Source organism: Balaenoptera acutorostrata, chromosome 14 (genome assembly GCF_949987535.1).
Source record: "Balaenoptera acutorostrata chromosome 14, mBalAcu1.1, whole genome shotgun sequence".
Classification (NCBI taxonomy): domain Eukaryota; kingdom Metazoa; phylum Chordata; class Mammalia; order Artiodactyla; family Balaenopteridae; genus Balaenoptera; species Balaenoptera acutorostrata.
This window is the reverse complement of record NC_080077.1, coordinates 11,994,753-12,019,562: the sequence shown is the minus strand read 5'-3', so window position 1 is coordinate 12,019,562 and position 24,810 is coordinate 11,994,753. Positions and strand designations below refer to the sequence as shown.

At 37.2% G+C, this 24,810-nt stretch overlaps 1 protein-coding gene across 1 annotated transcript in view; it reads right to left on the bottom strand.

Moving 5' to 3' along the window:
- The window catches only part of TFB1M (transcription factor B1, mitochondrial), an 86,513-nt gene that overhangs the window by 19,285 nt on the left and 42,418 nt on the right, over positions 1-24,810 (bottom strand). The window contains exon 5 of the mRNA XM_028167454.2: positions 12,150-12,269. Coding sequence (XP_028023255.2) covers positions 12,150-12,269 — 120 coding nt within the window. The remainder of the gene's footprint in view (positions 1-12,149; positions 12,270-24,810) is intronic.

The following is a 24,810-nucleotide window of genomic DNA, read 5'->3' as shown; positions in this document are numbered from 1 at the left end:
AAGCATTTGAGTCAACTTACAATAAAACTGCTGGCCCAATAAATAGAAAAACCAAAAGATAAAGAAGAAAGGTTAAAATTACAAAGAAAAGGAAGAGAGAAAGAATGCTATTAAATAATCCTGGTTGAAGGTTGCTAAAGCAATTAAACATGAAATGTAGTATAGAACTTCCCACACAACCAAGTCGGAGAAGGCCGCATAAGGAATCTGATAGCTTTGTCTCCTGGAGGAGACCAACAGAGGCCGTTGTTGGTGCCACACTGCCCCGCCCCCCCATCCCCCAGCTGTTCTGAGCGCTGGGTGCTCATGGCTCACAGATGTGGAGCTGCCTCTACTGCAAGGTGAGGGCACCGACTGTCCCTAAGAGGTGGCCAGGAGCCAGACCGACTGACAATGGTACAACAGCTGCCCCTTGCCTCAAGGGAGGACAAAACCTGTGGGGCAATTTGTGCCCCAGAGCTCCCCTTCAGACCTTATGCTGGGACCCCTGGGGGACCAGGCTGAAGCTAAGTCTCCAAGTGAAACAATATCCTCGCTTAGCTTTTCTCCCCCCTGCCTTGGCCTGCTTCCCTCACTCCTTCTCATCAGAGTCTCCTCAATACATCACTTTCCCAAAAATCCTTACCCCAATCTCTGCTTCTAGGAAGCCAGACCAAATACAAAAGAATATTAGTTAAGCAGAAAAATATTAGTCTTCTGACCTTATGTCCAAAGGATTTTCAAATACAGGGTAACAGACAGCAGAAGTAACAGCCTCAATATCAGATTCAAAAGACACAAAAGCATGAAAAATGGCTGTTTCTTATGTGGACCCATCCATTTACTAAGCTCATTTCACCAGAGGTCGAGGCCTCAATAGCTGGGGGCAAGCGTAGCTGAAAGCTTCTAAGATGCTGTTCTCAAAGGTCATGCGTGGATGCCCCAAAGTGCTGACCTTTTCTTTATGTCACAGGCGTAGCATCATTAATTCATCTAAGATTGTATTGACACAACTTATGCTTTAAATCTCTACCATGTTTGGGAGTTACTTGCTCCACGTGCCATACTTCTAAATAGACAAAACTATATATAAATTATATGTATGTCTTAAAAGTTATAATCCACATTATTATATCAGGATAACAACTTAGTCCATAAATATTTGTTTATAATCATAACAGTAAGATCTACCGTTCACTGACTGCCTCCCTGTGTGAGATACTCCTGTTAGGCACTGTATATTGACTATTTCTATTCCTCACCAACAATCCTTCAAGGGTGGCATTATAGCCCCAATTTGATGTATTAAAACTCAGCTTATTAACATGACCAAGTTCTCATAACTAGGAGCGCTGGAATTCCAGGAGGTCCAGCTGACTTCAAAGTACTTCTAGTTCTTCCACTACTGTGTACTGCCTCTGTTGTATCAATCAGAAGAGCCTGTTGCAATTCTCAGATTGTACCTAAGTGACTTTTCTACTAGGTTGGGGTACAGGACAGTGGTGTGGGAAGGATGTTAAATCACCAGAGCCATGACCACAATTTATAAAAGAAAAAAGATGACAGAGAATTTTGAGGGACTAGCTAATGGCTCAGGATTTCTCACACTTGAGTACGGTTGTCCCTCAGCATCCGTGGGGGACTGGTTCCAGGAACCCCACAGATACCAAAATCAGAGGACACTCAAGTCCCTTATATAATGTGGCATAGCATTTGCACAGAACCTACACACATCCTCCCATATACTTTCAATCATCTCTAGATTACTTATAATACCTAATACAATGTAAATGGTATGTAAATAAATAGTTGTCCTATATTTGGCAAATTCAAGTTTTGCTTTTTGGAACATCCTGGAATTTATTTTTCTTGACTATTTTTAATCTGGGTGTTGGCTGAATCCACCAATGTGGAACCCGTGGATACGGAGGGCCGACTGTAATGTGCAGACTAGTTGAAATAAAAATTACTGTGGAACCCCAGAAATATATGAGTTCTCAGGGGTCTTCAGATGCCAGCTTGAGAAACTTCAGAAACAAGTCTTACGTTCTCATGGAAGCATTTTTCAACTGTGAATTTGCACTGCAAAAGAGACATTTTGTTTTCTAATTGGTAAAATAATTTTATGATCTCAACAGTGAAATTAAAATACAAAATTTAAAAAATTCTAACTTAAAAATCCATATACTACAAACTCTAGTAGTTTAAGAAACATTAGAGTAGACCAGTTAGTCTAATTTTAAGAACCTAAGAGGCTGTATTTTCTGTAAATAGAAAAGAATTTGGGGTTCAAACTTTGGGGACTGGGCTAGAGAAGTTAATGAGAGGGAAGAATTTGGCAAGAATTGAGCTCAACTACTCAGAGCAGGGTGTAGTTGTAATAGCTCCACAGCAGTGAGAGTTCTGCCATTAAAGCTTGATTAAGTTAGTTAATTTAAAGACTGATAATTAGAAGGGTTAACTGATTCTCACAGGAAAAATCTTAAGATGGTTATAAATAAGCCCTTCTTGTTAATATCACACAGGAAATTCTCCATATCTATTCTTAAGAGTTTTGGTTGAGAATAAGCATTGAATTTTAGTAATTTTTTTCTGAGCATATTTTACCTGTGTTATGTTTATGACTTTCTCTTCTTGCGTTTAAAAGGGTTTAGCCAGAGGGACACCCGTGTACTGTTATTTTTATCATCTCTGTACAAACTCTTCCCCTTTCTTACTTAAAAAAATGAATTTTTAAAAATTTGCTCAATGTAACTATCAGTCAAATATTTTCTGGCTTTCCTCAGAGCATTCCTGATTTGCCCTAATATGGTAAAACTACTTCAGAGCAGCAGCATATTCTTTTACAACTAAAATTTAATCATTTGATTTATTGTTTTCCTTTATCATAATACATTCTCTCTCCTCTTTGAAAACTGCTTTCCTAGATTAAAAATAAATCCTCTGCATGTAGTATTTACAACATGATGAAAAAGCACATACAGAAAATTGCTATGAGTATGTTTAATTTGCCAAAAAGCAAACATCCTCAACAAAAAGAGAATCAAAGACACAGCTAGCTTTTTAACAAATAATAGTTTCATAAGACCTTAATCCTGGAGGAAAAGTACTTTAACTATACGTGGATCTTATCCCTAAATCAAAGATAAAGTTGACAACAACCTCTAAACACCATCAATTACTCTCAACTAGGTAACTAAAACAAAGAGTTAGAAACTTTCCACTAAAAATATTCTAATATCTACCCTGAGAAACCCTTGGTAAAATTCAGATGTCTAAAGATTCTGGATTACAGCAATCACCATAACTTTAAAAGCCTAAAAGTAAAGACAGTGGTTTCTGATATAACTGGCTCCTATACTATTGAAAACGTTATATACACATATACATGCACTACGAGAAGAGAGGCTACATGGTGACTTGGTGTTCTTCATTACAATGGCCACCTATTCGAGGATAAAAAGTCCCTGAGAGCACCACTGTGTTAAATCTGATCATGATCTGTATCTCCAGTCATTAAGTTCTGTCTAGGATCTAACAGGATCTATTATTTTGGAAGAAGTCATTTATAATACCTGAAAGCTTGAGATGCTGAAGGGAGGTAATACTGACCTTGATTTAGAAAAAGCTGACAACTAAGTCTGTTATAAAAGCGGAGGATGGACTGAATTCCTAAAGTCACCTGAAAGCATGGCTAACTGTGGTCGACAACATGGCAGAGGACGTGGAAGGTGGCAGCAAAGGCCATGGAGATGCCTCAGATCACGGTTCAATTTGTACAAACAGGTCAAACACTATTGGTCAGGGGCTCCATTCTAAATCTATAACTTACATCTATACCTAAGTCTAAAAACCACATAATTTTTTCACGGTATCTACTTATATTAGCGAATGTCAAATAATGTAAGGGAAACTTTGCAAGACTTTAGAGTTGAGAGTTTCAGCAAGAAGAAATCTGTTCCTCACTAGCTGTGCAGTCCCTGAAGGCAGATGTCTGACTGGGCTCCCACTCCTGTCACCACCCCCTCTCTGCCTAGCTAGGGCTTTTCATGCGGCTGGGGCTCAGTATATCTTCAATGAAGAAATACGTAAGTTTTTATAGCACGCGTCCTGTAGTAACTCATCCAGCAGTGCTTCTGCTAAACTAGACACTGGCTTACTGATTTGTACTTTTGTCAGAGAAGCTTGGTTTCTGTAATTAGCACTTACTCTTCTGTGATTAGCATATAATAGTCAGAGTCTAGTTTAATATCCAACTATTTTTCCACAGATGACTGATCACAAGTAATACTGTCAAAACAAGGTCTCTCAAAAAAGTGGGGGAAAAATCATGACAAATATAAAATGTTCGGATCTTTAAAGTGACATCAGCATCCTGGCAGCGCGAGTTGTCTCTTTTTCTCTCCCCTTTTATATACAATTCATCATTCATAACCGAACAGAAAAAGGTGCCTCTGCACATTACACCGGACCAACCAGGAGATTTCCACCCACCTGTGCTTCAGGAAGTAGACAGACAGGACCGGGAAGGGGGCTGTGGACCCCAGGAAGGCAGTGAGCCTGCCCCACACTCAGCACCTTGATGGGGGTGGGGCGGGGGGAAGTGAAACTGGCGACTGAAAACCGCAGCAGACGCTCAGGGAGACAGAGAACTTGCGGAGGTCCAGCCAGACACAGGGAGAGCCAGGCACGCCACCGGAGCAGGATAAAGACAAGCTTGGAGGTGAGAAGGAGGAACTCGGGAGTGAGTCCCCCTCCCTCCCTAGAGCAACACAGCAACGTGCTGGGCTTTCACCAGGACAGTGGTGACTTCCCTCACAGAGGAGGTGGAAAGAGAAAGGGGCGAGTAACTGACCTCCCGGCTGCACAGATCGCAACTAGATGGACCTGCTTCTCTCCGGCAGCACCTGGATTTCTAAGGAGGGACCTCCATGACTGGGACAAGGGAGAGGAAAGGGAAAGAGGCAGACAGGGATAACAGAGTGCATGGAAGGTGCTGCTCTCTGCTGTCTGCCTTGGGATTTCAGCAAGGGGTAGGGCCCCCACTCGAGGACCTGGGCTATGAGCACTCAGAGCCTCAGGTGCTAAGCCCAAACCTTCCACCGCTCTGCCACCGACTTTTTCTACCGAACTTTTTTTTTACACCCCCTTCAGAGTGCAGACCCAAAGCCAGATCAGGTCAAGAGAAACCAAAAACTTGAGCTATAGCGCCACCTCCTGGAAAACAAAAGAAGGGTTTCTATTTGCCAGTCTTTTAATGAAAGTAAAACTAAGTGTGCTACTTCAAATGAGATGGCAGAGGCACAATTCATCAAACACGATGAAAAACTGGTAATATGGTATTCACAAAAAGAAAATGATAATTCTCCAGTAACTAAACTCAAAGGCACAGGATATTGTAATCTAACTTACAAAGAATTCAAAATAGCTGTTATGATGAAATTCAATGAGCTACAAGTAAACTCAGAAAGGCAATTCGATGAACTCAGGAATAAAATGAGTAAACAGAAGGAGTTCTTTACCAGAGAGATTGAAATTTTAAAAAAGAACCAAATTCTGGAGTTGAAGAATTCAATGAATGATATGAAAAATACATTAGAGAGCTTAAGAAATAGGGCAGATCAGACTGAAGAAAGAATTAGCAACTTGGAAGACAGGAATTTAGAAATGACTCAGGAGTGAGAACTAAGATTTTTAAAAAGTGAAGAAAGCCTAGGAGAGCTATCAGATATGATGAGAAAAACAAATATAAGAATAATCGGGGCTTCCCTGGTGGCGCAGTGGTTGAGAATCTGCCTGCCAATGCAGGGGACACGGGTTTGAGCCCTGGTCTGGGAAGATCCCACATGCCGCGGAGCAACTGGGCCTGTGAGCCACAACTACTGAGCCTGTGCGTCTGGAGCCTGTGCTCTGCAACAAGAGAGGCCCGCGCACCGCGATGAAGAGTGGCCCCCGCTTGCCACAACTAGAGAAAGCCCTCGCACAGAAACGAAGACCCAACACAGCCAAAAATAAATAAAGAAATAATTTAAATTTAAAAAAAAAAAAAAAAAAAAAAAAAAGAATAATCGGTCTTCCTAAAGGAGAAGAGAGCAGAGAATGTATTTAGAGAAATAATTGCTGAGAACTTCTCAAACCCGGGGAAAGAATTAAGCATACATGTCCAAGAAGCTATCACCTCAATGCAAAAAGACCTTATCCAACATACATTATAATGAAACTGTCAAAAATAAATGATAGAGAAAGAATCTTAAAGGCGGTCAGGGGAGAGAAAAAAACAAAGTAACCTACAAAGGAACCACCACTAGGCTATCAGATTTCTCAGCAGAAACACTACAGGCCAGGAGAGAATGGAATGACATACTCAAAGTGCTGAAAGATAAAAACTGCCAGCCAAGAATACTTTATCCAGCAAAGTTATCCTTCAAGTATAATGAACAAATAAAGGCTTTCCCAGACAAACAAAAACTGAGGGAGTTCACCACTAGACCTGCCTTGCAAGAAATGCTGAAAGGAATTCTTCAAGCTAAAATAAAAGGACACTAATAATGACATAAAAGCAACTGAAAGTACACAATACTCTTGCAAAGGTGAAAAACAGTCAGAATTAGAAAACTTTATATTAGAAAGGTGTGTTAACCACAATTATAGCATAAAGGCTTAAGGAAAAGAATATTAAGGATAAATATAGCTATTACAATTTCTCAGTGAATTCACAGCATAAGAAGTGAGATATCAAAGATATAAAAGAGGAAGAGTGAAAGGGTGGAAACTTTATAGACAAAGATAAGGTGCTATCAGCATAAAAAGAAGTGTTTTGTTTCTGAGATGTTTTACGTAAGCCACATGGCAATAACAAAGCCAAACTCTAGAGTAGAGTCATGAAAGATAAAAAAGGGAAGACTGAGCAAATGACCATGGAAACCCACCACATTAGAAAGGTAGACAGAAACAGAGAGGCAAAAGGAACAATGGTGATACAAAACAACCAGAAGGCGAATGGTAAGATGGCAGCAGTAAATCCTTGTATGGCAATAATCACTCTAAATATAAATGGACTGAATTCACCAATCAAAAGGTACACAATGACTGTATGGATTAAAAAAACAAAACCCAACTGTATGCTGCCTACAGGAAGCTCATTTCGGCTCTAAAGACACACATAGGCTCAAAGTGAAGGAATGGAAGTGGAAACCAAAAGAAAGTGGGTAGAGCCACACTTGTATCAGACAAAATAGACTTCAAGCCAAAAAATGATAACAAGAGACAAACAAGGTTGTTATGTAATGGTAAAAGGGTCAATACATCTTGAAGATATTGATATAATAATTGTAAATATATATACACTCAACATTGGAGCACTGAAATATATTAAGCAAATACAGTAAGTCCCCTATATACAAACCTTCAAATTGCGAACTTTCAAAGATGCGAACGTGCCCCTGTATGCCAGCTGTTGTGTTGTACTACTGTACTTTTCAAGGCACTGTACTGTAAGATTAAAAGTATTTTTAAAAATTTTTTGTGGGTTTTTTAAATGTATTAATTTGTGTGAAAAGTATTATAAACCTATTACAGTACAGTACTATAGAGCTGATTGTGTTAGTTGGGTACCTAGGCTTTGTTGGACTTAGGAAAAATTGGACTTATGAACACACTCTCAGAATGGAACTCATTCGTATGTAGGGGACTTACTGTACTAACATATCCAAAGGGAGAAATAGACAACAATGCAATAATATGCCACTGTCAGCAATGGATAGATCATCCAGACAGAAAATCAACAAGGAAATGCTGGAAACCATACTGTAGAACAAATGGACTTAAACATATGAAGAACATTCCACACAACAGTAGCAAAATACACATTCTTCTCGCGTGCACATGGAACATTTTCAAGTATAGATCATATGATAGGGCATGAAACAAATCTCAGAAAATTAAAGAAGATGAAAATCACACCAACTATCTTTTCTGACCACAATGGTATAAAACTAGAAATCAGCAAGCAGAAAGCTGGAAAATCTAAAAATATGTGGAAACTAAACACACTTCTGAACAACCAATGGGTCAAAGAAGAAATCAAAAGAGAAATAAAAAATTATCTCAAATAACAAATGAAAATACAACATATTAAAACCTATGGAATGCAGCAAAAGCAGTTCTGAGACGTTTACAGCAATAAATGCATATATTAAGAAATTAGAAAGATCTCAAATAACCTAACTTTATACCTCGAGGAATTAGAAGAAGAACAAAGTTAGCAGAAGAAAGGAAATAATAAAGATCAGAGTGGAAATAAATGAAATGAAGCCCAGAAAAACAATAGAAAGAATCAACAAAACCAAAAGCTGGTTCTTTGAAAAGATTAAAAAATTGACAAACCTTTAGCCAGACTAAGATAAAAAGAGAAGACTCAAATAAATAAAATTAGAAACGAAAAAGGAGACATTACAACTGAGACTACAGAAATACATAGAACCATACAAGACTATTACGAAAAACTACATGCCAACAAATTAGACAACCTAGAGGAAATGGATAAGTTCTTAGAAACACACAACCTATCAAGACTGAATCAGGAAGAAACAGAAAATCTGAACAGACCAATAGTGAGCAAAGAGGTTGAATCAGTAATCAAAACCCTCCCAAAACAGAAAACCCCAGGACCAGATGGCTTCACTTGAAAATTCTACCATTCAAAGAAGAATTAACACCAATCCTTCTCAAACTCTTCCAAAAACAGAGGAGGAGGGAATACTTCCAAACTCATTCTATGAGGCCAGCATTACTTTGAAACCAAAGCCAGATAAGGCTACCACAAGGAAACTATAGACCAATACCCCTAATGAATACTGATGCAAAAATTCTCAACAAAATATTAGTAAGCCAAATTCAAGAACACATAAAAAGGATCACGCACCATGACCAAGTGGGATTTATCCCTGAGATGTAAGGATGGTTCAACATACACAAATCAATAAATGTAATACATCACACTAATAAAATGAAAGATAAAAATCACATGATCACCTTACTAGATGCAGAAAAAGCATTCGACAATTACAACATCCTTTCCTGATGAAAACATTCAGTAGATTGGGTATAGAAGGAACATAGTTCCACATAATAAAGACCACAAACAACAAATAACATTTGTTGTAAATATATATACACTCAACATTAGCACAGCTAACATTATACTCAGTGGAGAAAACCTGAAAGCTTTTCCTCTAAGATTAGGAACAAGACAAGGATGCCCACTATCACCACTCTTATTTATTTAACAGAGTATTGTAAGTCCTAGCTAGAGTGATTAGACAAGACAAAGAAAAGGCATCCAAATCGGGAAAGAGGGAGTAAAACTGTCACTATTTGCAGATGATATGATTTTGTACATAGAAAATCCCCAAGACTCAACCAAAAAACTCTTGGAAGTAATCAACAATTTCAGTAAAGTTGCAAGACACAAAAATCAACATACAGAAATCAACTGCATTTCTATATACTAAGGATGAAACATCTGAAAAGAAATAAAACTATCCATTCACAATAGCATCAAAAACAATAAAATACTTAGGAATAAATTTAACCAAGGAAGTGAAAGATCTGTACAGTGAAAACTACAAGACTTTGCTGAAAGATATCAAAGAAAACACAAATGGAAAGACATCTTATACTCATGGATTTGAAGAATTAATATTATTACAATGTCCATCCTACGCAAAGCCATCTATAGATTCAATGCCATCCCCATGAAAATACCAATGGTGTTCTTTACAGAAATAGAGAAAAGAATTCTAAAATTTGTATGGAACCACAGATGTCCCTGAATAGCCAAAGCAATCCTGAGGAAAAAAACAAAGCTGGAGGCATCACACTTTCTGAGATATCATACTTCCCGATTACAAACTATACGACAAAGCTACAGTAAAAACAAAACAGAACAAAACAAAAAACAGTATGTTACTGGCACAAAAACAGACACATAGACCAATGAACAGGATTGAGAGCCCAGAATTAAACCCTTGCTTATATGATCTACTAATATTTGACAATGGAGCCAAGAGCACCCAATGGGGAAAGGATAGTTTCTTCAATGAATGGTGTTGGGAAAACCGGATAAACACATGCAGTGAAATTGGACTCCTTTCTAGGATCAAACACTTAAACACATGACCTGACACTACACAACTCCCAGAAAAAAACAGTAGGAAATAAACTCCTCCACTTGGTCCTGGCAATTATTTTTTTTGGATATAACAACAAAAGCACAAAGAACAAAAGCAAAAATCAACAAAAGGGACCACAAACTTAAGAGCTTCTGCATAGAAAAAGTAACAATTCACAAAATGAAAAGACAAACTACAGAATGAGAAGAAATTTTTACAAATCATATATTGGATAAGGAGTTAATACCCAAAATATAAAAAGAACTCCTACTGGGCTTCCCTGGTGGCGCAGTGGTTGAGAATCTGCCTGCCAATGCAGGGGACACGGGTTCGAGCCCTGGTCTGGGAAGATCCCACATGCTGCGGAGCGGCTAGGCCCATGAGCCACAATTACTGAGCCTGCGCGTCTGGAGCCTGTGCTCCGCAACAAGAGAGGCCGCGATAGTGAGAGGCCCGCGCACCGTGATGAAGAGTGGCCCCCACTTGCCGCAACTAGTGAAAGCCCTCGCACAGAAACGAAGACTCAACACAGCCTAAATAAATAAATTAATTAATAAAAAAAAAAAAAAAAAGAACTCCTACTACTCAATAACAACAACAAAACCCCAAATAATCTGATTAAAAGATGGGCAGAAAAACTAAATAGACTTTTTTCCAAAGAAGATAACCCAATGGCCAACAGGTACATGAAAAAATGCTGGACATCACTAATCATCAGGGAAATACTAATGAAAACCACAATGAGATATCACCTCACACCTGTTAGAATGGCTATCAAGAAGATAAGAGGTAAGTGCTGGTGAGGATGTAGAGAAAAGGGAACCCTTGTGCACTGCTGGTGGGAATGTAAGTTGGTGCAGCCACTACGGAAAATGGTATGGAGTTTCCCCGCAAAATTAAAAACAGATCTACCATATGATCCAGCAATTCAACTTCTGGGTATTTATCTGAAGAAAATGAAAACACTAACTCAAAAAGATACATGTACCTCTGTATTCACTGCAGCATTATTTACAATAGCCAGATATGGAAACTAACCTAAATGTCCATCAATAGATGAATGGATAAAGAAAATGTGGTGTATATTTTATAAACATATATTATGGAATATTATTCAGTCATAAGAAAGGAGGACACCCTGACAACACAACAACCTGTGACAACACAGATGGACCTTGAGCACATTATGCTAAGTGAGATAAGTCAGACAGAAAGACAAGTACTGTATGTTATCACTTGCATGTGGAATTTTAAAAAGCCAGACTTGTGAAATGGTGGTTACCAGGGGAGGGGGGGACAGGAAGCTGTTTAAAGGTACAAACTTACAATGAGTCGTAAATAAACCCTAGAGATATAATGCACAGTACAGTTAATATAAACAATATTGTATTATAATCAAACTTGCTAAGAGACTAGAACTTAATTACTTCAACTACAAAAAAGAAAGGATAATTATGTAATAAGATAGAGGTGCCAATTATTGCTACAATGGCAACTATATTACAATATATAAATGTACCAAGTTAACATGTTGTATACCTTAAATTATACAATGTTAAATATCAAATATATTTCAATAAAAATAAACAGATAAATAATGTTTGATGTAACTTTAGTTAGAAGTCTCCAACAGAAATCACAAAGAAATACTGATTTCTTTTTTTGAGTATTGGGTGACCATATAACTCATCTTAAATACTGGGATACTTTTAAGGGTAAAAGGGGATAATAATAATAATGATAATAGCACCACCAGGGCAACATGGATAAACCTAGACATTTGGTCATACTATAGAAGGAGAAGAAAATTAGAATAAGAACTATTCATACTGTGATGTTTATGGTTCTCATTTAGGAGAGGTAAAGAAAAAGGTATGGTACGGTTTGCATATAAGATCAGATTCTAGAGATAATTTCCTATGACATATCCTCACAGGAGCAAAGATTACAATTAACATCCTAATTCTGGTATACTAAAACAAACAAAAAGAAACTCACCTCTGGTTTGGGGATGAAAGCCTGACCTGGAATTGTAAAGATGTGCTGAACATCGCAGAGGTACTGGGCCATGATGGAAAGGCGACTACGCTGCTTGCTTCCTGTACTGGCTGTAAGTCTCTGCACAAGGGCACAAAGGAATTTTAGCAAGTAATTCATTCATTATCTATGAACACTAGGTAGATTTTTTGAGATAAATTTTAAAAGCATAGGCTATCTGACATGATACAAAGCCAACATGGAGAATATTTTCCTCCAGTACTAACTGAGGTACATCTAAGAAGCAAGAATTATATCATATACAGTGCACTCAAAAAAATCATATAAGAAAACTTCCCTACCACGGCTGTTGGGATTTTCAAACCACTGTTATATTATGAAGATACTGTATGAAACAAGTAATCAATAAATACTGATAAATGAAAAAATTAGCAAGAATAATGAAGAACTAAAGGTGCGTTAATTTTATGAACTACCCCAATATCTGAATGAAAGTTTTCAGTGGTGTGCTTTTCTTTATTTAAATGTAATAAAACCTTGAATATTCAGAACTGTTGAAGAATTGGCTGTTTTTGACAACTAATTTTTATAAAAAACTAGGAATTTATTCTCTTAAGCACCCAAACATTTTTATTTTAAAATTAGGTATATTCAAATTAACTCATAAATACAATTTCAACCAATAACCCAAAAGGATTTTTAAAAAGAACTTTAAATTCCATATAAATTTTATATGAAAAAGCAAAGGGCCAAGACAGCCAGGATACTCCTGAAGAACATCAGTAGCAGGGGGAACAGGGGGTAGGGGCTGCTGTGTGGAGATGAGGTGGGGGTGATTCATCTTGCCAGATATCAAAATTAAGGCAGTACGGTATTGCTAGAGGTACAAACAGACCAATGGAACAAAAACCTTGGAAAGAGACCCAAGCACATGTGGACATTTGAACTGTGATAGATGTGAGGTAGCAGCTGCCAGTGGGAAAAGGAAGGATCCTTCAGCGATACTGGTGTAAACAGGAATCTACAAGGAGGACAATGGAGGTCCATATCTCACATCACAACCAAAAATGAATTCCAAGTGAATTAACAGTAAGTGAAAAATTTTTAATTTTTATAAGTAAATATCTATGACTCCCATGGTAAGGAAGAATTTCTTAATAATGAAAAAGCAGGCGGCCTCCCGACCAGGGCCGCCACAGGAGGCGCCGGTGCTGGGTTCTGAGCGACAGTCCGCCCACGGAGTCACTCAAGGCAAGAAGACCCAGAGCCAGCAAGACTGAAACAAAAAGCAAAGGAGCCGTGTGGATGAAAGGCTCTTGGTGCTCCAGCCAGGCATCAGGGCTGTGCCTCTGAGGTGGGAGAACCAACTTCAGGACACTGGTCCACAAGAGACCTCCCAGCTCCACGTAATACCAAACGGCGAAAATCTCTCAGAGATCTCCATCTCAACATCAAAACCCAGCTTCACTCAACGACCAGCAAGCTACAGTGCTGGACACCCTATGCCAAACAACTAGCAAGACAGGAACACAGCCCCATCCATTAGCAGAGAGGCTGCCTAAAATCATAATAAGGCCACAGACACCCCAAAACACACCACCAGACGTGGACGTGCCCACCAGAAAGACAAGATCCAACCTCATCCACCAGAACACAGGCACTAGTCCCCTCCACCAGGAAGCCTACACAACCCACTGAACCAACCTTAGCCACTGGGGACAGATACCAAAAACAACGGGAACTACGAACCTGCAGCCTGTGAAAAGGAGACCCCAAACACAGAAAGATAAGCAAAATGAGAAGACAAAAAAACACACAGCAGGTGAAGGAGCAGGGTCAAAACACACCAGACCTAACAAATGAAGAGGAAATAGGCAGTCTACCTGAAAAAGAATTCAGAATAATGATAGTAAAGATGATCCAGGACCTCGGAATAAGAATGGAGGCAAAGATTGAGAAGATGCAAGAAATGATTAACAAAGACCTAGAAACAAATGCTAAAGGAACTTCTCTAAGTGGGAAACACAAGAGAAGAAAAGGACCTACAAAAACAAACCCAAAACAATTAAGAAAATGGTCATAGGAACATACATATCGATAATTACCTTAAATGTGAATGGATTAAATGCCCCAACCAAAAGACATAGACTGGCTGAATGGATACAAAAACAAGACCCATATATATGCTGTCTACAAGAGACCCACTTCAGACCTAGGGACACATACAGACTGAAAGTGAGGGGATGGAAAAAGATATTACATGCAAATGGAAATCAAAAGAAAGCTGGAGTAGCTATACTCATATCAGATAAAATAGACTTTAAAATAAAGAATGTTACAAGAGACAAGGAAGGACACTACATAATGATCCAGGGATCAATCCAAGAAGAAGATATAACAATTATAAATATATATGCACCCAACATAGGAGCACCTCAATACATAAGGCAACTGCTAACAGCTATAAAAGAGGAAATCGACAGTAACACAATAATAGTGGGGGACTTTAACACCTCACTTACACCAATGGACAGATCATCCAAAATGAAAATAAATAAGGAAACACAAGCTTTAAATGACACAATAGACCAGATAGATTTAATTGATATATATAGGACATTCCATCCAAAAACGGCAGATTACACGTTCTTCTCAAGTGCGCACGGAACATTCTCCAGGATAGATCACATCTTGGGTCACAAATCAAGCCTCAGTAAATTTAAGAAAATTGAAATCATATCAAGCATCTTTTCTGACCACAACGCTATGAGATTAGAAATGAATTACAGGGAAAAAAACGTAAAAAAGACAAACACATGGAGGCTAAACAATACGTTACTAAATAACCAAGAGATCACTGAAGAAATCAAACAGGAAATAAAAAAATACCTAGAGACAAATGACAATGAAAACACGACGACCCAAAACCTATGGGATGCAGCAAAAGCGGTTCTAAGAGGGAAGTTTATAGCTATACAAGCCTACCTAAAGAAACAAGAAAAATCTCAAGTAAACAATCTAACCTTACACCTAAAGAAACTAGAGAAAGAAGAACAAACAAAACCCAAAGTTAGCAGAAGGAAAGAAATCATAAAGATCAGAGCAGAAATAAATGAAATAGAAACAAAGAAAACAATAGCAAAGATCAATAAAACTAAAAGTTGGTTCTTTGAGAAGATAAACAAAATTGATAAGCCATTAGCCAGACTCATCAAGAAAAAGAGGGAGAGGACTCAAATCAATAAAATCAGAAACGAAAAAGGAGAAGTTACAACAGACACCGCAGAAATACAAAACATCCTAAGAGACTACTACAAGCAACTTTATGCCAATAAAATGGACAACCTGGAAGAAATGGACAAATTCTTAGAAAGGTATAAACTTCCAAGACTGAATCAGGAAGAAACAGAAAATATCAACAGACCAATCACAAGTAATGAAATTGAAACTGTGATTAAAAATCTTCCAACAAACAAAAGTCCAGGACCAGATGGCTTCACGGGTGAATTCTATCAAACATTTAGAGAAGAGCTAACACCCATCCTTCTCAAACTCTTCCAAAAAATTGCAGAAGAAGGAACACTCCCAAACTCATTCTATGAGGCCACCATCACCCTGATACCAAAACCAGACAAAGACACTACAAAAAAAGAAAATTACAGACCAATATCACTGATGAATATAGATGCAAAAATCCTCAACAAAATACTAGCAAACAGAATCCAACAACACATTAAAAGGATCATACACCACGATCAAGTGGGATTTATCCCAGGGATGCAAGGATTCTTCAATATACGCAAATCAATCAATGTGATACACCATATTAACAAATTGAAGAATAAAAACCATATGATCATCTCAATAGATGCAGAAAAAGCTTTTGACAAAATTCAACACCCATTTCTGATAAAAACTCTCCAGAAAGTGGGCATAGAGGGAACCTACCTCAACATAATAAAGGCCATATATGACAAACCCACAGCAAACATCATTCTCAATGGTGAAAAACTGAAAGCATTTCCTCTAAGATCAGGAACGAGACAAGGATGTCCACTCTCACCACTATTATTCAACATAGTTCTGGAAGTCCTAGCCACGGCAATCAGAGAAGAAAAAGAAATAAAAGGAATACAAATTGGAAAAGAAGAAGTAAAACTGTCACTGTTTGCGGATGACATGATACTATACATAGAGAATCCTAAAACTGCCACCAGAAAACTGCTAGAGCTAATTAATGAATATGGTAAAGTTGCAGGTTACAAAATTAATGCACAGAAATCTCTTGCATTCCTATACACTAATGATGAAAAATCTGAAAGAGAAATTATGGAAACACTCCCATTTACCATTGCAACAAAAAGAATAAAATACCTAGGAATAAACCTACCTAGGGAGACAAAAGACCTGTATGCAGAAAACTATAAGACACTGATGAAAGAAATTAAAGATGATACCAACAGATGGAGAGATATACCATGTTCTTGGATTGGAAGAATCAACATTGTGAAAATGAGTATACTACCCAAAGCAATCTACAGATTCAATGCAATCCCTATCAAATTACCAATGGCATTTTTTACGGAGCTAGAACAAATCATCTTAAAATTTGTATGGAGACACAAAAGACCCCGAATAGCCAGAGTAGTCTTGAGGCAAAAAAATGGAGCTGGAGGAATCAGACTCCCTGACTTCAGACTATACTACAAAGCTACAGTAATCAAGACAATATGGTACTGGCACAAAAACAGAAACATAGATCAATGGAACAAGATAGAAAGCCCAGAGATTAACCCACGCACCTATGGTCAACTAATCTATGACAAAGGAGGCAAAGATATACAATGGAGAAAAGACAGTCTCTTCAATAAGTGGTGCTGGGAAAACTGGACAGCTACATGTAAAAGAATGAAATTAGAATACTCCCTAACACCATACACAAAAATAAACTCAAAATGGATTAGAGACCTAAATATAAGACTGGACACTATAAAACTCTTAGAGGAAAACATAGGAAGAACACTCTTTGACATAAATCACAGCAAGATCTTTTTTGATCCACCTCCTAGAGTAATGGAAATAAAAACAAAAATAAACAAGTGGGACCTAATGAAACTACAAAGCTTTTGCACAGCAAAGGAAACCATAAACAAGACAAAAAGACAACCCTCAGAATGGGAGAAAATATTTGCAAATGAATCAACTGACAAAGGATTAATCTCCAAAATATATAAACAGCTCATTCAGCTCAATATCAAAGAAACAAACACCCCAATCCAAAAATGGGCAGAAGACCTAAATAGACATTTCTCCAAAGAAGACATACAGACGGCCACGAAGCACATGAAAAGATGCTCAACATCACTAATTATTAGAGAAATGCAAATCAAAACTACAATGAGGTATCACCTCACTCCTGTTAGAATGGGCATCATCAGAAAATCTACAAACAACAAATGCTGGAGAGGGTGTGGAGAAAAGGGAACCCTCTTGCACTGTTGGTGGGAATGTAAATTGATACAGCCACTATGGAGAACAATATAGAGGTTCCTTAAAAAACTAAAAATAGAATTACCATATGACCCAGCAATCCCACTACTGGGCATATACCCAGAGAAAACCATAATTCAAAAGGACACATGCACCCGAATGTTCATTGCAGCACTATTTACAATAGCCAGGTCATGGAAGCAACCTAAATGCCCATCAACAGACGAATGGATAAAGAAGTTGTGGTACATATATACAATGGAATATTACTCAGCCATAAAAAGGAACGAAATTGAGTCATTTGTTGAGACGTGGATGGATCTAGAGACTGTCATACAGAGTGAAGTAAGTCAGAAAGAGAAAAACAAATATCGTATATTAATGCATGTATGTGGAACCTAGAAAAATGGTACAGATGAGCCAGTTTGCAGGGCAGAAGTTGAGACACAGATGTAGAGAATGGACATATGGACACCAAGGGGGGAAAACTGCGGTGAGGTGGGGATGGTGGTGTGCTGAATTGGGCGATTGGGATTGACATGTATACACTGATGTGTATAAAACTGATGCCTAATAAGAACCTGCAGTATAAAAAAACAAACAAAACAACTAATACTAAACTTTCATTGGGTTATTTGTATGGAAATATGTTAATATAAATGTTTCAGACATTACATGAAATTTCTAAAAATGTTATATTTGTATTTGTATGGAAATATGTATGGAAATATGTTAATATAAATGTTTCAGACATTACATGAAATTTCTAAAAATCTTATATTTGTATTTGTATGGAAATATGTATGGAAATATGTTAATATAAATGTTTCAGACATTACAGGAAACTTCTAAAAATCTTATATGTTCTGGTATAAGGTTATAAGTAATAATCCTAGTTATTACTTTAAAATGTATATCTCAGAAATAACTAATTTTCTTGTCAACTGCATTATTATGAACTTTCATCAACTCTTTAACCATGGTCATTTTTAAGTCTTTTGTCATTTACAGACAGTTCTGGGTGTACTCTGATGATTTTGCAAATATGTTCCTATAAAAGGGTTTCATCTTCAAGAAATTCATGGAAAAGACTCTGACAAGTACAGGTTTCTGGTAACTGACTGTACTGCTGAACTGAATGAATAAGCATTTTCAGAACTCTAATGAAAAACTGATGAACTCATAAAAGTGCTAACAAAAGATCAAGATGAAAAAAAAATTAATTACATGGGACTGAGTGAACTGATGAGGATGAGTATAATTTTTGTGACTTTCTGTCTGAATTAAAAAAAAAAAAATCCCACAAGGACTCAGAGGCAAAGAATATACAAATCAATTTTCACTGCAAAGTAAAGGAGCTGTTACAGTGGAGGATTACTGGACTGAATGTCAATATTATGACATAGTATGAGTGTGTTTCATGTTTGGTAATTGCAATCATTGTTGTTTTTGTTGTGGTCATCCATGTACAATGCTTGGTGTCAGTCTATTTATCTCTTGTAAAAATAAAATACAGTGTGTGTGTGTGTGGAAAAAAAATAAAAAAAAAAAAAAAAAAAAAAAAAAAAAAAAAAAAGAATTCAGAATAATGATAGTAAAGATGATCCAAAATCTTGGAAATAGAATAGACAAAATGCAAGAAACATTTAACAAGGACGTAGAAGAACTAAAGAGGAACCAAGCAATGATGAAAAACACAATACAGCAATCCCACTACTGGGCATATACCCAGAGAAAACTGTAATTCAAAAAGACACATGCACCCGAATGTTCATTGCAGCACTATTTACAATAGACAGGTCATGGAAGCAACCTAAATGCCCATCAACAGACGAATGGATAAAGAAGTTGTGGTACATATATACAATGGAATATTACTCAGCCATAAAAAGGAACAAAATTGAATCATTTGTTGAGAAGTGGATGGATCTAGAGACTGTCATACAGAGTGAAGTAAGTCAGAAAGAGAAAAACAAATATCGTATATTAATGCATGTATGTGGAACCTAGAAAAATGGTACAGATGAGCCAGTTTGCAGGGCAGAAGTTGAGACACAGATGTAGAGAATGGACATATGGACACCAAGGGGGGAAAACTGCAGTGGGGTGGGGATGGTGGTGTGCTGAATTGGGCGATTGGGATTGACATGTATACACTGATGTGTATAAAATTGATGCCTAATAAGAACCTGCAGTATAACACAACAAACAAAACAACTAATACTAAACTTTCATTGGGTTATTTGTATGGAAATATGTTAATATAAATGTTTCAGACATTACATGAAATTTCTAAAAATCTTATATTTGTGTTTGCATGGAAATATGTTAATATAAAGGTTTCAGACATTATATGAAATTTCTAAAAATCTTATATTTGTATTTGTATGGAAATATGTATGGAAATATGTTAATATAAATGTTTCAGACATTACATGAAATTTCTAAAAATCTTATATGTTCTGGTATAATGTTATAAGTAATAATCCTAGTTATTACTTTAAAATGTATATCTCAGAAACAACTAATTTTCTTGTCAACTGCATTATTATGAACTTTCATCAAATCTTTAACAGTGGTCATTTTTAAGTCTTGTCATTTACAGACAGTTCTGGGTGTACTCTGATGATTTTGCAAATATGTTCCTATAAAAGGCTTTCATCTTCAAGAAATTCATGGAAAAGACTCTGACAAGTACACGTTTCTGGAAACTGACTGTACTGCTGAACTGAATGAATAAGCATTTTCAGAATTCTAATGAAAAACTGATGAACTCATAAAAGTTCTAACAAAAGATCAAGGGCTTCCCTGGTGGCGCAGTGGTTGAGAATCTGCCTGCCAATGCAGGGGACACGGGTTCGAGCCCTGGTCTGGGAGGATCCCACGTGCCACGGAGCAACTGGGCCCGTGAGCCACAATTACTGAGCCTGCGCGTCTGGAGCCTGTGCTGCGCAACAAGAGAGGCCGTGATGGTGAGAGGCCCGCGCACCGCGATGAAGAGTGGCCCCCGCTTGCCGCAACTGGAGAAAGCCCTCGCACAGAAACGAAGACCCAACAAAAGCCATAAATAAATAAATAAATAAATAAAATTTAAAAAAAAATTGTAAGGGTGTAACTAAATTTAAAAAAAAGATCAAGATGAAAAAAAAAATTAATTACATGGGACTGAGTGAACTGATGAGGATGAGTATAATTTTTGTGACTTTCTGTCTGAATTAAAAAAAAAATCCCACAAGGACTCAGAGGCAAAGAATATACAAATCAATTTTCACTGCAAAGTAAAGGAGCTGTTACAGTGGAGGATTACTGGACTGAATGTAAATATTATGACATAGTATGAGTGTGTTTCATGTTTGGTAATTGCAATCATTGTTGCTTTTGTTGTGGTCATCCATGTACAATGCTTGGTGTCAGTCTACTTATCTCTTGTAAAAATAAAATACAGTGTGTGTGTGTGAAAAAAAAAAGGAGAAAAAAACAATAAATTTGATTCCATATAAATAAAAAGCAAAAATACTTTGCATGAAAAAAAAAACACAATAAATGAAATTAAAAATACTCTAGACGGGATCAATAGCAGAATAACTGAGGCAGAAGAACGGATAAGTGACCTGGAAGATAAAATAGTGGAAATAAGTACTGCAGAGCAGAATAACGAAAAAAGAATGAAATGAACTGAGGACAGTCTCAGAGACCTCAGGGACAACATTAAACGCACCAACATTCGAATAATAGGGGTCCCAGAAGAAGAAGAGAAAAAGAAAGGGACTGAGAAAATATTTGAAGAGATTATAGTTGAAAACTTCCCTAATATGGGAAAGGAAATAGTTAATCAAGTCCTGGAAGCACAGAGAGTCCCATACAGGATAAATCCAAGGAGAAACACGCCAAGACACATATTAATCAAACTATCAAAAATTAAATATAGACCACCAGAGCCTCCCATCAAGCCTCTTAGATAGCCTCAACCACCAGAGGGCAGACAGCAGAAGCAAGAAAAACTACAATCCTGAAGCCTGTGGACCAAAAACCACAGTTACAGAAGGATAGAGAAGATGAAAAGGCAGAGGGCTATGTACCAGATGAAGGAACAAGAAAAAACCCCAGAAAAACAACTAAATGAAGTGGAGATAGGCAACCTTCCAGAAAAAGAATTCAGAATAATGATAGTGAAGATGATCCAGGACCTCGGAATAAGAGTGGAGGCAAAGATTGAGAAGATGCAAGAAATGATTAACAAAGACCTAGAAGAATTAAAGAACAAACAAACAGAGATGACCAATACAATAACTGAAATGAAAACTATACACTAGAAGGAATCAATAGCAGAATAACTGAGGCAGAAGAACGGATAAGTGACCTGGAAGACAGAATGGTGGAATTCACTGCTGTGGAACAGACTAAAGAAAAAAGAATGAAAAGAAATGAAGACAGCCTAAGAGACCTCTGGGACAACATTAAACGCAACAACATTCGCATTATAGGGGTCCCAGAAGGAGAAGAGAGAGAGAAAGGACCAGAGAAAATATTTGAAGAGATTATAGTCGAAAACTTCCCTAACATGGGAAAGGAAATAGCCACCCAGGTCCAGGAAGCGCAGAGAGTCCCATACAGGATAAACCCAAGGAGAAACACGCCGAGACACATAGTAATCAAAGTGGCAAAAATTAAAGACAAAGAAAAATTATTGAAAGCAGCAAGGGAGAAACGACAAATAACATACAAGGGAACTCCCATAAGGTTAACAGCTGATTTCTCAGCAGAAACTCTGCAAGCCAGAAGGGAGTGGCATGATATACTTAAAGTGATGAAAGGGAAGAACCTACAACCAAGATTACTCTACCCAGCAAGGATCTCATTTAGATTTGATGGAGAAATCAAAAGCTTTACAGACAAGCAAAAGCTAAGAGAATTCAGCAAAACCAAACCAGCTCTACAACAAATGCTAAAGGAACTTCTCTAAGTGGGAAACACAAGAGAAGAAAAGGACCTACAAAAACAAACCCAAAACAATTAAGAAAATGGTCATAGGAACATACGTATCGATAATTACCTTAAACGTGAATAGATTAAATGCCCCAACCAAAAGACACAGACTGGCTGAATGGATACAAAAACAAGACCCATATATATGCTGTCTACAAGAGACCCACTTTAGACCTAGGGACACATACAGACTGAAAGTGAGGGGATGGAAAAAGATATTCCATGCAAATGGAAATCAAAAGAAAGCTGGAGTAGCTATACTCATATCAGATAAAATAGACTTTAAAATAAAGAATGTTACAAGAGACAAGGAAGGACACTACATAATGATCCAGGGATCAATCCAAGAAGAAGATATAACAATTATAAACATATATGCACCCAACATAGGAGCACCTCAATACATAAGGCAACTGCTAACAGCTATAAAAGAGGAAATCGACAGTAACACAGTAATAGTGGGGGACTTTAACACCTCACTTACACCAATGGACAGATCATCCAAAATGAAAATAAATAAGGAAACAGAAGCTTTAAATGACACAATAGACCAGATAGATTTAATTGATATTTATAGGACATTCCATCCAAAAACAGCAGATTACACGTTCTTCTCAAGTGCGCACGGAACATTCTCCAGGATAGATCACATCTTGGGTCACAAATCAAGCCTCAGTAAATTTAAGAAAATTGAAATCATATCAAGCATCTTTTCTGACCACAATGCTGTGACATTAGAAGTCAATTACAGGGAAAAAAACGTAAAAAAGACAAACACATGGAGGCTAAACAATACGTTACTAAATAACCAAGAGATCACTGAAGAAATAAAAGAGGAAATCAAAAAATACCTAGAGACAAATGACAATGAAAACACGACGACCCAAAACCTATGGGATGCAGCAAAAGCAGTTCTAAGAGGGAAGTTTATAGCTATACAAGCCTACCTAAAGAAACAAGAAAAATCTCAAGTAAACAATCTAAACTTACACCTAAAGAAACTAGAGAAAGAAGAACAAACAAAACCCAAAGTTAGCAGAAGGAAAGAAATCATAAAGATCAGAGCAGAAATAAATGAAATAGAAACAAAGAAAACAATAGCAAAGATCAATAAAACTAAAAGTTGGTTCTTTGAGAAGATAAACAAAATTGATAAGCCATTAGCCAGACTCATCAAGAAAAAGAGGGAGGGGACTCAAATCAATAAGATGAAAAATGAAAAAGGAGAAGTTACAACAGACACCGCAGAAATACAAAGCATCCTGAGACTACTACAAGCAACTTTATGCCAATAAAATGGACAACCTGGAAGAAATGGACAAATTCTTAGAAAGGTATAACCTTCCAAGACTGAACCAGGAAGAAACAGAAAATAGGAACAGACCAATCACAAGTAATGAAATTGAAACTGTGATTAAAAATCTTCCAATAAACAAAAGTCCAGGACCAGATAGCTTCACAGGTGAATTCTATCAAACACTTAGAGAAGAGCTAACACCCATCCTTCTCAAACTCTTCCAAAAAATTGCAGAGGAAGGAACACTCCCAAACTCATTCTATGAGGCCACCATCACCCTGATACCAAAACCAGACAAAGACACTACAAAGAAAGAAAATTACAGACCAATATCACTGATGAATATGGATGCAAAAATCCTCAACAAAATACTAGCAAACAGAATCCAACAACACATTAAAAGGATCAGACACCATGATCAAGTGGGATTTATCCCAGGGATGCAAGGATTCTTCAATATATGCAAATCAATCAATGTGATACACCATATTAACAAATTGAAGAATAAAAACCATATGATCATCTCAATAGATGCAGAAAAAGCTTTTGACAAAATTCAACACCCATTTCTGATAAAAACTCTCCAGAAAGTGGGCATAGAGGGAAACTACCTCAACATAATAAAGGCCATATATGACAAACCCACAGCAAACATCATTCTCAATGGTGAAAAACTGAAAGCATTTCCTCTAAGATCAGGAACGAGACAAGGATGTCCACTCTCACCACTATTATTCAACATAGTTCTGGAAGTCCTAGCCACGGCAATCAGAGAAGAAAAAGAAATAAAAGGAATACAAATTGGAAAAGAAGAAGTAAAACTGTCACTGTTTGCGGATGACATGATACTATACATAGAGAATCCTAAAACTGCCACCAGAAAACTGC